This window comes from Symphodus melops, assembly GCF_947650265.1.
Source record: "Symphodus melops genome assembly, chromosome: 4".
Classification (NCBI taxonomy): Eukaryota; Metazoa; Chordata; class Actinopteri; order Labriformes; family Labridae; genus Symphodus; species Symphodus melops.
In genome coordinates this window covers 6,126,954-6,142,888 of record NC_136694.1, presented here as the reverse complement: position 1 = coordinate 6,142,888, position 15,935 = coordinate 6,126,954, and the positions used below count along the sequence as shown (strand labels likewise).

Sequence of the window (15,935 nt, the reverse complement as noted above, 5' to 3'; positions counted from 1 at the left end):
TCTCTCTCCGCTTTCCGACTCTATCCACTGTCCTATCACTAAAGGCTAAAAAGGCCCAAAAATAAACCTTAAAAAGAGGGGGGGGAAAGTAGGATAATATGTGACCTTTAAAAGACAAAATTTGTGCAGTTGTTCTTCCTTCGAATTCTTGGGTCAATCTCTTAATCATTTTTAATGTACAATTTTCAACAAAAATAAATAATTGCTTACAAAAGTGGGCGGCAAGGACAAAATGATGTGTATTGACCATGGTCTGGAGACATACATTTAATTGACTTTGACCCTCTCAGGATCATAACAGTGCAGCTGTTGGAACCTGCTGACAAGGTCCACACAAGTTAATACATTTAATTAATTTAGCTTTTTTTAGTCCAGAAACATGTTCCTGAGGGGTTCTGGTTGATGTGTTTTGTGCTTCCTCCAGACATTCCTTGACTATTTTTCCAACTTGCAAAATTCTCCACAAATTAGCAGAAGTGCTGGTGCAGAGGGGTAATACAGCTGAAATGTTAGTCTGGTCTGCCTTTGAACTAATGTTTTTGTAGATGTTTTACTACAGCAGTTACTTTTGCTACTTAAAGGATTCTAACCAATTTGGTCAACCCCCAATTAAAGATGAACACAACTTCTCACCAATAATTAACTATTCAAATGTGATTTAAGTGCAAGATCCCAATGAAACCCTTTTTTATAACTCCTTAAACTATGCGATTAAGCTGGCAATAAAAATATGGAGTTGCCTTTGCGCTGTTGAATAGGGCTTATACTTTCCAAAAACCCAAATCATACATTGATAATGTGACACAGGTCTTCAAATTTGGAAGAAAATGTGAGAAAATCAAATGGGTGCATTTTGTAAAAGGCTATAATATATAATGCAAAGGCTGTTCACTATACAGTTAGGTAGACTGTGTGGTCTATCAACATTCAGGACTGCTTGGACATCCCAAAAGCTGCACGAGGAGGAGGAGAAGGAGGAGGGGAAGGAGTAGCCCAGTACCAGGAGGAGGGAAGAAGTCTGTTCCGCTTGGATAGAGGGGGCTGTGAGGAGGCTGGTCGTGGGGTTGGGAGAGCCAAGACAGTCAAGACAGCGCTCTCTCTTCCTCCTCTACCCTCTGCCTCTGTCTCTCTCCGCCTGCCGCGTGTGTGTCCCACTCCGCTCCAGCCTAGTTTGTAGAAGGAGGGAGGGAAAGAGAGAGAGAGAGAGAGCGAGAGAGAGAGACAGAGAGAGAGAGAGAGAGAGAGAAACACACTTGACGCATCGGAGGGAGTGAGCACATCGAGGCTTCACTTTTCAATAAGCGACTTGCGAGACAGCAGAAGCCGTCAACGACTTGTGCTACACACACGCACACACACAAAGGAGGCAAAGATGGAGATACAATAGTGGAAAAGCGCAGCACAGCTGCTGAATGTAGCGCTGCAAGAAAGGAAGAGCAGCATCTTTGCGCACAAGTCACACGGATATTTGTTTTTTGCTGACAGCATCGCAACGACTCGACAGAGATGTCCGTGTGCAACATTTGGTTTAGGAAATAATAAGGATTAATGTGACACTGAGTTCTCTGGAAACATAGAGCACAGGTAAGATTTTGCATTTTCAATTACTGTTTTTACATTAGGCTATATTCCCTCCCTTATAGCATACTTCAGTACCACTGAAGTTAATCTCTCATCAAATCAACTCAGGCACAGATTAAATCCGGTCTATATCCTAACTTTTCATAGATTAGATTCAAACCTTGCAGCTGTAGAGGCTGCAGTTTCAGGATTGCCTTCTCTGAATTTCACCCTCCTCTGATCTCGTTTGCTGACTACCACGATGGAAGCAAAGTAATCTGCAAGTGTGTGAGAGCGTGTCTGCGATCAGTACAGATGTTTAGTAATCCTTTGGCGTTGACCCTCCCATGAATAATCCCTGCAGATTTGCTGATTAAACTGCTGTCGCAGATGATGACCACCGAACGCGGCCACGGGAATCAGTATAGACCCGGAAATCCAGGGATTAAATCTAAACAAATCGGTGGGAAACTTGAACTAGAGCTGTCATACAGTAGGCTATGTTTACATCTTTAAAATGTAATATTAGAGCATAAACAATACCATATAGCCTTCAATGTATGGTGAGGATAAAAGCTTAAACCCAAATAAATAAAAAGTCAATGTGTGATCTTGTTTCTATTCCTCGTTGAGTTTTTTGCTCCAATGGACATCAGACTTCTTCAGGCTTTATGTCACCTTACTACCACTGGAATGATGTTTATCCCTACATCTGTCGCTCATTTAGTCCAGTTTAGTTCATGGTGGGCCTGGAGTCTGATGGCCAGCAAACACCACCTAAGCCTCCTTTAATATGTTGAATCTATCTGTGCAATTTAAGCATATCTGACATGACAATTTCTGCCCAAACTGCCCCCTCACACCATAACTGAAAGTGACTCCTTCATGAGTTTTTCCACTTTGGAAACATAAAGTAAACCTGGCATGTGCAGGCACAGTCAGTGAAATTGTGCCTGTGTGATGAGAGCACCTGGCAAATAAGCCCCCTATATACTGTTCATTCATAAATCTATGGCTGACTGAGGAGCTGCTGTTGTAGCTGTTTGTGTGATCTGCTACATAGACTTCACAGCTGAAATAATTTTGCATAGGGAAAGGGAAAAGACAATATTTCACCTCAGGTTTAGTAAGACTATAATGGAGCTGAGATTTTTTTTTTCACATGAACATATGATAGCTCCTCAAAAGTGTGAAACAAGAGAGAAGAGACTCTCTTCAGATCCAAGCATAAATATTTAAGGATTTTAAAATGGCTGAATTAAAGTCTTGGGAGTGGAGAGCAGATTGTGCAACTCATTTAACAACCATTACAATCCAAACTTTACATACACAGATGTTTAATGTATGAGGTTACAAAGTAGAGCGAAATTAACCCTGTGTTGGCTGGCATCTAATGGTATCCGCGATGCAGTCCAGATGCAACATCACCGGGAAATAGGCCTTTAATGGTAGCAGACATCCTACAAGCAAACAAGCCAGACGGAAGTGATGATGCACAGAAGTGACATTAAAAGTATCTCGGGAAAGGTGCATTTAGAGGCGTGGCATGAAAAATTTATTGCGCGTTTCCTCTGGGAGTATCAAAGAAATGTGTCATCCAGGTCATTTTTATTTCATGTCTCTCCAGGAAAGCTAGCACGGGAAGTGTAAGGAAGAGACAGAGTACACATACTCTTAATATCTGTGAACTTTCTTTAGTTACTTTTCCCTTTTGTCTTACATACATCATGACGCCTGTCTGAAGTTTAATCTGCACAAATGCGGTCTAGGAGCTTATGATGGAGGGAAGGTGAAAGAGACTTGTTGCTGTATCTATTAACAAGTTTCATAGTTTTCCACACCTTTGTCTATATTTTGAACTTAATATCTTTTCCACTGCTCCGTTCCTAACAACTAGGAACATTAAAGAATTAAAGATGTGTGAATCAGTTCACAGTCTTTTCTTGTTTTGCTTTTTCCTTTAAACAAAGCAATCTAGCTGTTCGTATTTCTCACAATGAACTCATAATAAAGGCCTGAAAAAGTTGGTTTCAGATATATAACAATAATTGATTGGTCAGTCAACTGCAGGTATACTGACCTAATAGCCTTTTCAGCCATTTGTCTAATATACAGTATTTGTCATATATCTGCACCTTAAATTTTGATTTAATGATTCTGATTTTTGACTGAAACTGTGAGAGGCAATTTATGCTATTAACTGACAAAATGATTAATTGAATAACAAAACAAAAACAAACAGTGGGTTATTCTTAAAAAATAAATAATTAATATGAAGAAAAGCAGAGCAAAAATAAATCCCAATCCATTTGACTTGTTAGGAGCAATTTTCCCCAGTAGGAAATCACCTCTCGTTGAGTATCCATCGACATTAGATATACTGTAATCTGCAATATTTTATCTGAAGTGTGTGTAATATTGCTTCTACGCTGCTGATCAGGTTGAAATCACTGTTCGTGGGTGTGCACCTTACCAAGTAGCAAATAAAAACAATTGCCAGGTGTCAGATGTTTACCACTGTTCACTCTGCAGGATTTTTAAAGTAAACGGCGCTGTGAGAGTTCCCACAGCACCATAATGGAGGAAGAAGCTGCAGGCTCTAGATTTTACTTTATTGGAGAGCAGTGTGACTTGATGTATGCCATGCATTACTAGTTTGAAAGTGGCATCAAGAGCTCTTTGACAAGCCAGTGGTGAACAAATCATGCCCAAAGAAGCAGGTTGCTATAAAAAACCAACAAAAAAACCCAACATATTTTTATTCCTTTGTCGAACTTAAACTAACGGTATGGTTACTAGTGATCAGGCTGGTGTCTGAGGAGTTTCAAAAAACCACGGAGATAAAGCCATAACCCATATCCAGGTATCACAGTAAATGTGGCTTTAAAGGGAAGGAAAAAGGAAACACAATAGTAGAGAATTTATTGTATCTATCACACAATGCCAGTTTGTGAATTTCGGTTTCCTTTTTTGGGAACTATATCTGTTACAAAATATAATTTGTGAAGAAAACTTCTTCAGAGCCGTTTTTCTTTGACTTCTGTTTGATTTTCACCCGCACTGCACAGACTGGCTTTCATTGCAACAAATCTTTTTAAAACTACAGGAGTCTGCAGACAAATCTTCCACCCACTGTATAACTCTCCATAAGAGAGAGAAACATTGTTGCCTAATTCAGTTAAAGGAGGGTCAAGGATGAGTGTTATTGACTCACAAATACATCCCATCTTCACCATTCAAAGCGATTGTGTGTACACTGCTGTGAATAGGGAGCACACAACTGTCAGGGATAAGCACACTTGAAAATAATATAGTAGAGCTTCTCTGTTTTGTCTACCTATTCCCTTTTCTGTGTTCATCTTTAATATTTAGATTAAAGTGGCGGAAAAAAGATCCAAGGCGGCTCATTGAGACAGCTTCATTCCCTGCTCTATTTATCTAGTCTCATTGGTTCCATAAACCCCTTATTTGTAATCCAATCATATTAGAGACCTTTTTCTGCTTTAGCAATGCTTCATGATGCTCTGTCATTTCCAGGCCTTTTGGTTTCACGGCACCCGCGGTCGTTTGGGGTAAGTCTTCACAGACTGTTTGAGCCCACAACGTTTCCTAATTCAAACATCGCTGCACACTGCCTCTCCTTGGGAATGGCTTTAATTGAGTGCTTAATAAGAGCAACGCCACACAGCAACCAACTTCAGGGGGGGATCTGAGCGCTGAGAGTGCTGCATTATTAAATGAACTTATATAAGGCCTGCAAAAACATCTTCTATCTGAGATTTCTCAGGATGAAGCCACGTTCATGCATCTGCTTGTTATACACCTCACATTAACAGGGACGTGCACAGTGCTTCACTGGGTGTGGCTGCTGAGTGAAAGCCATATATCTTCCCTCATTCAGTACAATACCAGCACTTATGAATGTTTTTTTTGCAAAGGTTAATATTTGTTTTCCTTAAATCTGAATTAAAAAATTGAATGACACTGAAAGACAGCACAAAAGAACCTTAAACACAACATTTACCGACACTAGAATTAAAGTAGCAGCATATTTATTCAGGATTTTGTCACACGCTTTCTAGATGTTGAAATTTTGCTTGTTTTTGTTTCTGCTTATCGAAAGGCTGAACTGTTTGCCTCTGACCACCTGAGAGACATCGATCAGTGTCACAGATTTTTTTTCCTCTTTGTGAAAATTATTGCAAGGACAACAATAATGCTTACTACGTGATTTTATCTGAAAACATGCCACGTTGTTTATCTTTAGCATTATAGTCTGGTGTTTAAACACATCAACATATTGGAGATGTTGATTTGTGTTTATAGTGTAATTCTGGTCCAGAACAACGGTAAAAGTAAAATAATCAAATATTTATAAGCCTCAACCCTTCATTTACATAAAACAGCTCCTTAGTTAGTTTAAATGTTTACATTTTGAGTCTTTGGTACAACTTGAAAGTGTGTTCACTGGCATTTTCTCCCTTTGTGACTCATTCTGAACTTATTACGGTTAGACATGAAAGTCGCCTGAAAGTTGACGCTGCACCAAACATGCTAAAGAATTGATGAGCGTTCTGGACTCACATAGTGGTAGATCACAAACCTGCTTTTATTGTAGTTGATGTGGTTTGGTCCATAATATATAGTAAGTGCCGTTTTCTGCAACAAAACTTACAGTCAGATCAATCTGGCCAACAAGAAGATTATTATTTCTTGTCCTGTTTTAGCCAGCTGTAAATACACTCCGTTCTTTTAAGGCTAGTTTTGCTCATAAAGCAATACAACACAGTCAAGAAACCAGAGCTCTAAAGCTGCAGGATTTTAACAATTCTATTTACATCATGGTATAAAATATTTGCTGGTAAAAACCAAACAAATTTTCTTTTTTTTTCAAGCTTGTCTTCTGGCTGTTTCACCCTTATTAATGACAAGAGACTGTATATTTGAAGGAGAGCATGGGGGATGAGCTGCGGGTAGGAGTCGAGCATTTGGGTTCAGTAGATGTGGCACATGCCGCGAACACTGACATATTCGGCACTCTAATATACACGTTATCCTTTATCTGTTCAAAGATAACACACACACACACACACACACACACACACTCTTCAGATTTTGAATAGTTCCAAGACGAGGCTGATAAGAAACTGGTCATGAGTTGCAGTGACTCAGTGGATGTTTACTTATGATAAAATTGAGAAAATGATGATGACCATGGCTATTATATCCAATGAGTTTAGTCTTTTGCTGATTAAAGTCTTTGTTTGGCTTTTTTTGTTTTGATAACCAGAGAAGAAAACTCTATAATTACAATTTCAACCACTATAAAAAACATTGTGTTCATGTGATGAAATGAAAGAAGTTTGGAGAGAATTGCAGATAAAGCAGAGCTCAGGTATTCAAAACTTCATTTGTTTCTCAAATAAAATAATTAGCCATTCCATGGAGCCACTGTTTGTTTAGCAGACCATTTCTGATATCTGTGGTTGAGATAAATGAGATTCTGTAGTCACTGAATCAAAGAGCAATTAGCTGGATCATCCATTTAAACCAAGGACAATATGAACAGAGAACAAAATAATGCCTTTTGTCTCAGCTTTACAACAAAGCAGTGAATAAGATTTAAAATTCAAGGGGCGCAGACAGTGGTTAGGTCGCGCCAAGCAGGATGCTCAAGTCCGACCTACAGCTATTTTACTGCATGTCTCTCTCTCTCTCCCACTTTCCTACTCTATCCACAGTCCTATCAAATAACATTTAAAAAGCCCAAATTAAATCTTAAGAAATGAATTAAAATGCAAATCAATTAAAGATAAGAAAGACATAATTTCCCCAGAACATCACGCAGTGACACTCAGTCCATATGTAGAGAAGGTTGTGAGTTCACCTCTCCGCCATTATGTATTCATAATTTCACTGAGGCATTTCTTTCCATAGCTTATCACTTCATCTCATGCAAGACCTCGCCTAAATTTGAATGAATACTTGAGATAACCTGACTAATTATGTAGCACTAGAGATGTTTCACAACTAAATAATAATACAGTGATCAACCACAACTAAAAACATGACCATGTTCAACGAAAGAAACAATCTCTAATGCTGAATGTGTAAATTCTTAGTGCAGCCATGGTGTCCTAAAGCAGGAGACACTGCATTCTTGATTTGATTGTATTCAACTATACAAGATAATTATCAAACATGGAAGTTTGAGATTCAGACTTCAGTGGACACAGTTATGGATTAGATTTCAAACATGATGGTTCAACTCCATACAGTTCTATCTACAACTTCTCAGTTTCATTTTAGACTCACAGCTACAGTAATCTTCCCCTAGAAGGTTTTTCTATCTGATAGTATTGAGCTGCAGCAGCTCCAAGGGATTTTAATTAAATTCTCAGTTTTGATATAGATGAGATAACAGAGGGTGACTTGCTCTTTGTAAAGAAAAGGGTGTTGAAATGATTAGTAGATTAGTTTCCTAAAAGATAAACACAATTATTAAATTAAATATGAAGAAATTAACTCAAACTTTCAAATCATCAGTATTTTCTTGGCTCCCATCTTTTTATTGACTATTAGACCCATTAAATATCTTTTTTTAAGACATTTATCATTCAGTGTTTTACAGATAATGAGAGTACTGAAAGTAGTGACCACTATGAAAACATAAGCTTGTAATCCATTTTTCTTAAGTAAAACTACGTCAGAAATTAACTGTACTTATTTGTGCTGGTCTCGATGATGTTCTCTAACCCTAACCCTCCTCTACAGTCTGTGAAAATTGGCAGTTTTTTAAATTTTAAATACATATGTTCACCCTAACGGTGTAACTGCGCTGTGGTTGAAATCGAACATAATGCAATCAGTACATGTCAAAACACATCAGAATCATGAAGGTGGCTGCATCCTGTTCACTTCAGAAACCTCTGATACACCTCTATTAAAGCTGAACTGTCCTTTCGATCACTGCTGCTTCTTGTTTGGCTTTCTGCCCTAACATCATCGAACACTGGACGATGCATCTCCTCGGACCAGCGCTGCACATTAACCAAACGTGTTATCTCTTGTGAAGCTAATTTAATTCCAGGTGTGATTCCGCGCCTCCTGCACAAAGACATCAGTTTCCTCTTGGAACTTACTTTTGTAATCGATTGTGGAGTTTTCTCTGCCTCCCCAAGTTTTTTGGAAAGCCAACATTGTATTGCAGGAGAACAAAAACTGTTGATCGCTCACTATCCAAGACAGATCATAAAAAAAGCTATAGTTTAAGACCTATTTACTATTTTTTGGCTCCAAACCTTTTAGAAGTTACTTGAATAGACTACATGTGTTCATGTGTACATTTTTGTTATTGTTTTTTTTTTTTTTTTATAGACTTCTTACATTGTCAGCACCACCGAAGCTTTTCACAGAATGCTATGTACAGAATGAGAAGAATAACCGGGCAAATTGTTAATATTTAGGGCCAGTGTGTATGTGGTTGTTCTCTTTTTGTAGATGAAAAATCTGTTGAGCTGTTGACTCTATATAATTGATGAAACTCAGCAGTGTTAGAAATCTCCGATCAATTGCAAATGACTTAATCTATTTTTTAATAACTCCCCTTATAACCACAATTTATTAAGCGAACTGAAAATAATGGAACTGCGGCACAGAATTAGAGATGATAAGTATGACAAGAAGTGAATGGTGTCTTAAGATATTAGTTGTTTATTATTGTTTATTACGACAGAGCAGTTTGTCATTGTAATGACATAACAAGCTTTAGTAAAAACTGTAAATCTAGTCAGAACTTTTGTTAATATGGCACAGCTAGATATGCTCTGTGTGGCCTGAACGTTTATCAACTTCCATTTTCCTGGCATCACGTAACTAAATACATTACAGCAGTAATAGGCAAGAGCAAGTTTGTGAAGCTCTCAACATTGTGTTATCTTTAGCTGCTGGATGCTTTATCAGGTCGAGTTAAAAGGGGTGGAGGTGTCGAAGCAAGACTCTGATACTGTAAAAGCAGACATTTACACGCTGGAGAAAAAGAATGAAAAAAGGGTAACTTTAGTTCTACGAGTGTGTGCCGTGCCCTCTAATGGGATTTTCCAACCTGACAGGGTTTCAACATGGCAAACAAAAACAGGCACAGAGCTTGGTGCTGCCTAATGATACAGAAGACTTTTAATGTGTGTAAAAAATTCCTTTTAAGAGTAGAGCACAGTCTGGCACAATTGAAGACAGACTGTAACTACCTAATATATGACGTATGATAATAGGTCTTGACTTTGTAGGTGAAGACAGGAAAGAGAGCTTTAAGGTATAGGGAATTTTTAGATGAATGACAATATGACCTACTCAAACAGTTTAGGGCGTGTGTTATTCAGTGGTTTTGTTCCACTTCTTCTTTGTGCTGTCACTACTGAACCACAGCAGGATGGTTCTCAACAAGCATAAAACTACAACTAGCTTAAATTTTGGAGAGGATTGTGTAGAACACGCCCTAACTCCAAAACTATTCTTTACCCAGGAGGCTTTAATGTTGCTTGTTTCCTGGAAGAGTTGTGCAAAAGATAGATTTCACTTCTTAATTCTTGAATTCTCAGAACATACTTTTTCGGCTTCCTCTGACATTTCTTAACTCTTTCTGTAGTCTTTCTTGGAGTTGCTGGCAAACCGAATACATATGCACTTCTTCACTTCACCCAAATGCATCCTGCATTACTCAACAACCACATTTTGACCAGATATCCCAACAGTGACATCAAACGTGAATGGTTGGCCTGAGAAAACAGTGTTATATGTACATTGTGTTAGCAAAGTTGCCAGACCAATGAGCAAATATGAGTTGTTTGCAACCTCTTAGTTAATTAGCGATTGAGGATGGAAATGTCTCTGGATGCAGTTTGATTAACAGGTCTCTTTACAAGAAAAGATACCGACAATGAAACAGTAGTTTGTAGGCTAGATAGAAAGTTTAAACTCATGTCCAACTAACTCAACTTTCTTTACAGACATTCAGCATGGAAATAATAATAATTAACATGTATCAAAACTACTGTGCTCCATCAGGGGTCTCTTAAAAACACTGAAATACAGCTTGGCTTAGTAGAGTGATATGGTAGTACATGAATGGTTTGCAGCAATCCTGGGCAGAAGCTGTGTTGTAAACTGTGATACCTACAGTATTCTATGGAGCAGACTGGGATAACAATTCAGGTCTTTGGTTTGACTATTTCAATATTATATGATTGCTCTGTTGCACTCATTAATGATATGGTTTAATTCTTCCACAGAGAGACATGATCACTGTGTAGCCTATGGGCAGTTTCGTCACACTATTATTAGCCAGGCTACTTACCTAGCAATGCTATGTGTAGGTTAACCTCATCCCTTACTGAAGAATATCTCACTTATTTTGAGGAACTTCACTGGACTTTTCTTTTTTTTTTTATCTCCCTCTTTGTCTCATCTTTCATTTTCTTATGACCATGCATTTCACCTGGCGATATTGTTGCAAAAAAGTCAGTGACGAAGCAGTAGTTAGACAGTTGCTATGTGCATTGCGAGGGACACTATGAGTATACGCAATAAACCATCTTGCTTCCGATAATGCATGGATTCCGTGAGGTCTATTCACTCATTTTTGCTGTTCACATTGACTGATTACAGCAGGCCAAATTAACCAAGCCTGCCAAGCTAATATGTGGACAGATTTGAACTCTATCAGTTAAACCCATGGACTACATAAATCAGGGGTGTAATTCTCAGTGACCTCAAGGGAATTAAAACAGATGAAATAAAATAAAAGAAATCACCCCATCCCTTAGTTAGAACTATCTAACAATCCCTGTAAGTCATACAAAAACCCACTGAAAAAACATATTGATGTTAACTCTTATTTGTTTGAATGCAGCCCAGTTTTGCTACAAAAAAGATACAGTACTTCATCATCATCCAGCAAGAAGCTGCAGATAGCCTGAGTTGTTTCCATCATCTCCTGCTACTTGCATTCTATAGCGCTGTATAACAATACATTTAAATCATTGTCTTCTACATAGTTGGCTCATTGTATCACACAATGCATTGCAAAAATAATACTTAATTGATGGCCACTAACCAGCATTATAAATCGATTGATTGATATACCGTCATGCATTGCAATTCAAAGATCTATTGAGCAGGAAGTGATGTTTGATTGCTCTCATCCATTGTGGACAGAGAAGAGACGTATAACCAGCACATTAAGATAAAGAAAAAAAGAAGATATTTGCATTCTCACCAACATCTAGAATCTGTTTTGATAAATAGAAACAGAATGTGGTGGGAATGTTTGTGTTTCCTTGTGCAATGAGACCATGATATGACCATATGTATGCACCATTAGGTTGTTGTGTGAAAATATGCTTCATACTATATTGAAAATACTATATGTTATATGTATTATATGTATTTGATTGTTTTATTAAAACAAATATCAATGTAATATTTTTAATCCTGGAAATTCATTCAATAAGTTGTTGTTATTTATTAGTTCTTTAAAATTATACATTTGATTTTGTGTCAACCATGATGTCATTATCAGCATCCAGTGAGACAGTGAGTGTTTTTTGTTCACTCACAGTCCACTACAGAGACCGCAGGGCAGGGAATAGTGAATGAATGAGTGAGTTTGGGTACAGCGCTGGACTTTTTGTGCAAATATTGTTTTTCAGCTTTGAAGCTGTAATTCATATAGTGAAAGACAACAATGGTGCTGCTATGGGAATTTTCCACCAGTCCTGTACACATTCTGTAAGAAATCATTTTTACATTATTTTTACAGGATCTTTTACAATTTTACATTTCATAGATACCAATTTAACCAAATTACATTTATTCAGTTTCAAGTATCTTAATCTGAGAACAACAACATGCAGTTTCTATTCAAAGTGCCAGTAAAAGATGAAAAGAATACAACAGCAAGTGGCACAGCAACATAGTTCACTAATGCGTGTTTCATTTTCCTAAAAACAATGTATAAAGCATTCTTCTGAGAAGTTAAAGTATTTTCAGGCAACCCTTTTTCCTTATACAACCCTTCATTCATGCCTTCAGTGTTCCCCTTCAATGAGGTGTGAGAGGCTTAGAAATGCTCACGTTGTGATATTCCACAGTTTTACACTCGAGGAACATCCTGCATTTGGGAAAAGCACTTTTTTAAGTGCTTTGCACTTTAATTAACTTGAAATGTACTAGGCTTTAAACAGTTTTGAAATTATATGGATTCCTTTACTTTTATATAGACCTAAAAGAAATGTTCCTAGAGCTGCTGCGGATATGGACGTAGATGTATGTATGAATGTTTGCTCACCTTTAACAAAAAGTGAAACTCTACTTTTTCTGAGGCTTCCAGGCAAATGCCTTGTGCATTTGATGACTACAAAGGGAATTAAATGCTTTGTTGTAAAAACTTAAAATGGTGGTTGATTGAATATAACATAAAGTCCTGTATTTTGTCAATTAGTCAACATGCAGTTCATTAAGTATGCTATCACAGGGCTCTTCGCTACACAATCCTGCTCTCCTCTTGTGTTCCACGCCACATCATATGACCATGCAGCACAATACAACACAGGTGCTGCCTAGAAGAACCTTACCACAATAATCATCTCACCTTTTCTTTTTCTACAGATTGGGAAGCGGGAAACGTGCAAATCGGATCCCATACTCGTGATTGGATGTGAGACAACTTTGACCCAACAAAATTGAAGATGATGTTGCTATGGAAACTGCTGGTGCTGCAGTCACTTATGGGGTGCCTTGCAGGTAAAGTGTCTTATTAGGAACTTTTGATGCATGCCAAAGCTGCTTTGTGAAGTCTGAGGCCTTATTCATATGTATTTGGGGCAGGTGACAGTATGAAAGCCTAGTTTAGAGAGCAGCAACCTTGAGTAGATAAGCCATTAGCAAACATGTTCCCTTCCATTGAGGTTAAATAATGAGAATGTAGCAATTTATTCACCACGCAGATATTGTCAAGGTAAGCCCGCTGGCTGATGAATACTTTTTTCCCTGGCAACTGTGCATTTAGGCTGAGCCTTAGTGTGGTTTGTGGCACTCAGAAAAGGTTAGTTGCTTTGTCCTGTATGTAAATGAGAGTGTTTCAAAGCAGCGATTAAATTATTCACTTTCACTAAATTTCTCCAATCATAAATAGCTGAGTTTGAAGTGAAGAACAGTCATGATGCCACAGCAATTATTGCGATTCTCACCAAAGAATCACAATATAAACATGAAGTGAATACAAATTAATGGATTAAATATTCCACTAGCCCAATAATTTATTCATGTTATAAAATCGGTGCATTCCTTCACAGAAGCTTTAAAGGTTGGTGCCGACCTCAAGTACTGTAGTGTTGTAGTGCAATATTTTTTATTAGAGGCTTCTACAAAGTAAACATTATGTTTATGCCTACCTTTCAGACCACACCAATTCTGTAATGAATGAGTGAGTAACAATGGAATCATTTTACTGTTTAATGTTCACTGTTTAAATTCAAATGTCAATAGCTTATATATTTATTTAGTTGTAAGCTGCACTTTGGGAAAAATAAATATTAGTCAGAATACTACAGATTGAAGCTGGTATGTCATAAGCATGGATTGTTTTCCACCTGCTTCTGTTTTATATGGACTTTTGAATTGTCTATACAGCTTGGACTACAAAAATACTACAAATGGAGGCAGGAACACTTCCAATGATGAAAATCCAGACCCTGAGTACAAATTCCACATCTCTATGTAGAATCTGGAAACAGAAATGATTTGCCCCCCGAAAGACTCTGAAGGCCCTGACACACCTCTAGTCGACCTAGTCTTTGTGTTGTGTCCAACTCCGTCGCCTTTTTTTGGCCAATTCGACATGTTAAATTGCGGTTGGTGTCAGGAATCACTCTGATTGACTGTTAACTTCAGCTCTTGACACAGGTTCGGTAAAGCCCCTTGTGCATGTCGCTGTAGTATCTGTGCTTTCACCCATTTAGTGCAGTTTGTCCTGATAAGTCGCCTCTTTGTCATATAAAAGACCTATCTTGATTGATATGACCTATATTACGAGTGAAAATGGTCTTCTCTTATCATAACACTTAACATAACCACCTGCTTGCACGGAAAGTTATTTCCTCTCACACATGCACAGAACATACCTGGTGGTTGGCTGTTTGAGGTGTGTTCATGGTCAACTTTTTAGTCAAAACACAGGAGTCCTGATTCAACACCACAGTCTCCCCTCATCGCCACCAGTTCTTTGTTGACTTCTTGGTGTTTCAGAGTCTTAATTGGCAAGCTTTGTTGCCAATTCAGTCACATGTCATTAAGTCGATCAATCAGGGATTAAGTTAATTGGACGATTATTGGATGAAAAAATAAATATTGTTAATGAAACTTGAAAGATTTGAGCTGCTTGAGATAATGCTTGTCATAAAAAATGCTGTGAAAGATGATAATTTAGGTTCAATTTACTGATACAAAAAAAAGAAGCCATGAGTTAGACATAAGTCCTTCCTGGCGCTTCTCAAATGTCCGTCATTAAATTACAGCGCAGTAAAGTTGAATTATAGCTTCATTATACCCCGGTGCCATTTCAGCTACGGCCTCTCTGGCATTGATCACATTTTGATGGAGGACTTTAATTTGTCTCCTTTACAAATAGGAGAGGTCAACGGAGAGCATCAGCTGAATCACTCAGTGTTTAATCAACAGGTTTTATGCGAATCAAGATGAAGAAAAGACTCTATTGATGAGGTCTGTGTTCTGGTGAAACCCTTGTTCTCATTACTCAGCACACATTAGGCCTGCTGTGAACCCTTGTCCTCTTCTGCAAATTAGATCATCAGATTTATTAAAGGGAGCCTTGATCTGTATTGCATTGGCCTTGTGGTCAAGCATATGCATGTCACTGCCTGTCCTATGGTTAACAGTCCCTCATGATCACAGGAGAGAATTGTCCATTTTAATTGAACTTGAGCTCATCAGAAAACTTTGTCTCCTGAAAATGCTGATATTAGAAATTTGGAAGATGCAGAGACGAGATGATATTTCATGACAAGGTAAATTGAACAATCACGGCTGCATGTAACAATTCAAAACCACACTCAGATGCAGAGGAAAGCCCGGGACACAAAAATACAGTTTTGTAAGAAAAAATTCTTTACTTAAACGTTCGTAGGTCATACACAGGGAGGCAGTAAGCGAGGGCAGAAAAATCCAACAAGGGCAAATCCACAAAATCCAAACATCTAATCAAAGGTCAAAACTGGGCAAGCAAACACAAGGGAAATAAATCTGGAAAGCAGAACAATGGCAGAAAGTCAGACTAGAAATCAGCAGCAGATAACAAAATA

General features: G+C 38.0%; 1 protein-coding gene across 4 annotated transcripts in view; it reads left to right on the top strand.

Annotated features, from left to right (window-relative positions):
- The first annotated feature begins 1,058 nt into the window (after positions 1 to 1,058).
- The window catches only part of LOC306822440 (contactin-4-like), a 166,711-nt gene continuing 151,834 nt past the window's right edge, over positions 1,059 to 15,935 (top strand). For all 4 annotated transcript variants that reach the window (XM_079341490.1, XM_079341488.1, XM_079341489.1 and 1 more), the window contains exons 1-2: positions 1,059 to 1,584; positions 13,225 to 13,359. In XM_079341490.1, the coding sequence (XP_079197616.1) occupies positions 13,305 to 13,359 (55 nt within the window). In that variant the 5' untranslated portion in view covers positions 1,059 to 1,584; positions 13,225 to 13,304. The remainder of the gene's footprint in view (positions 1,585 to 13,224; positions 13,360 to 15,935) is intronic.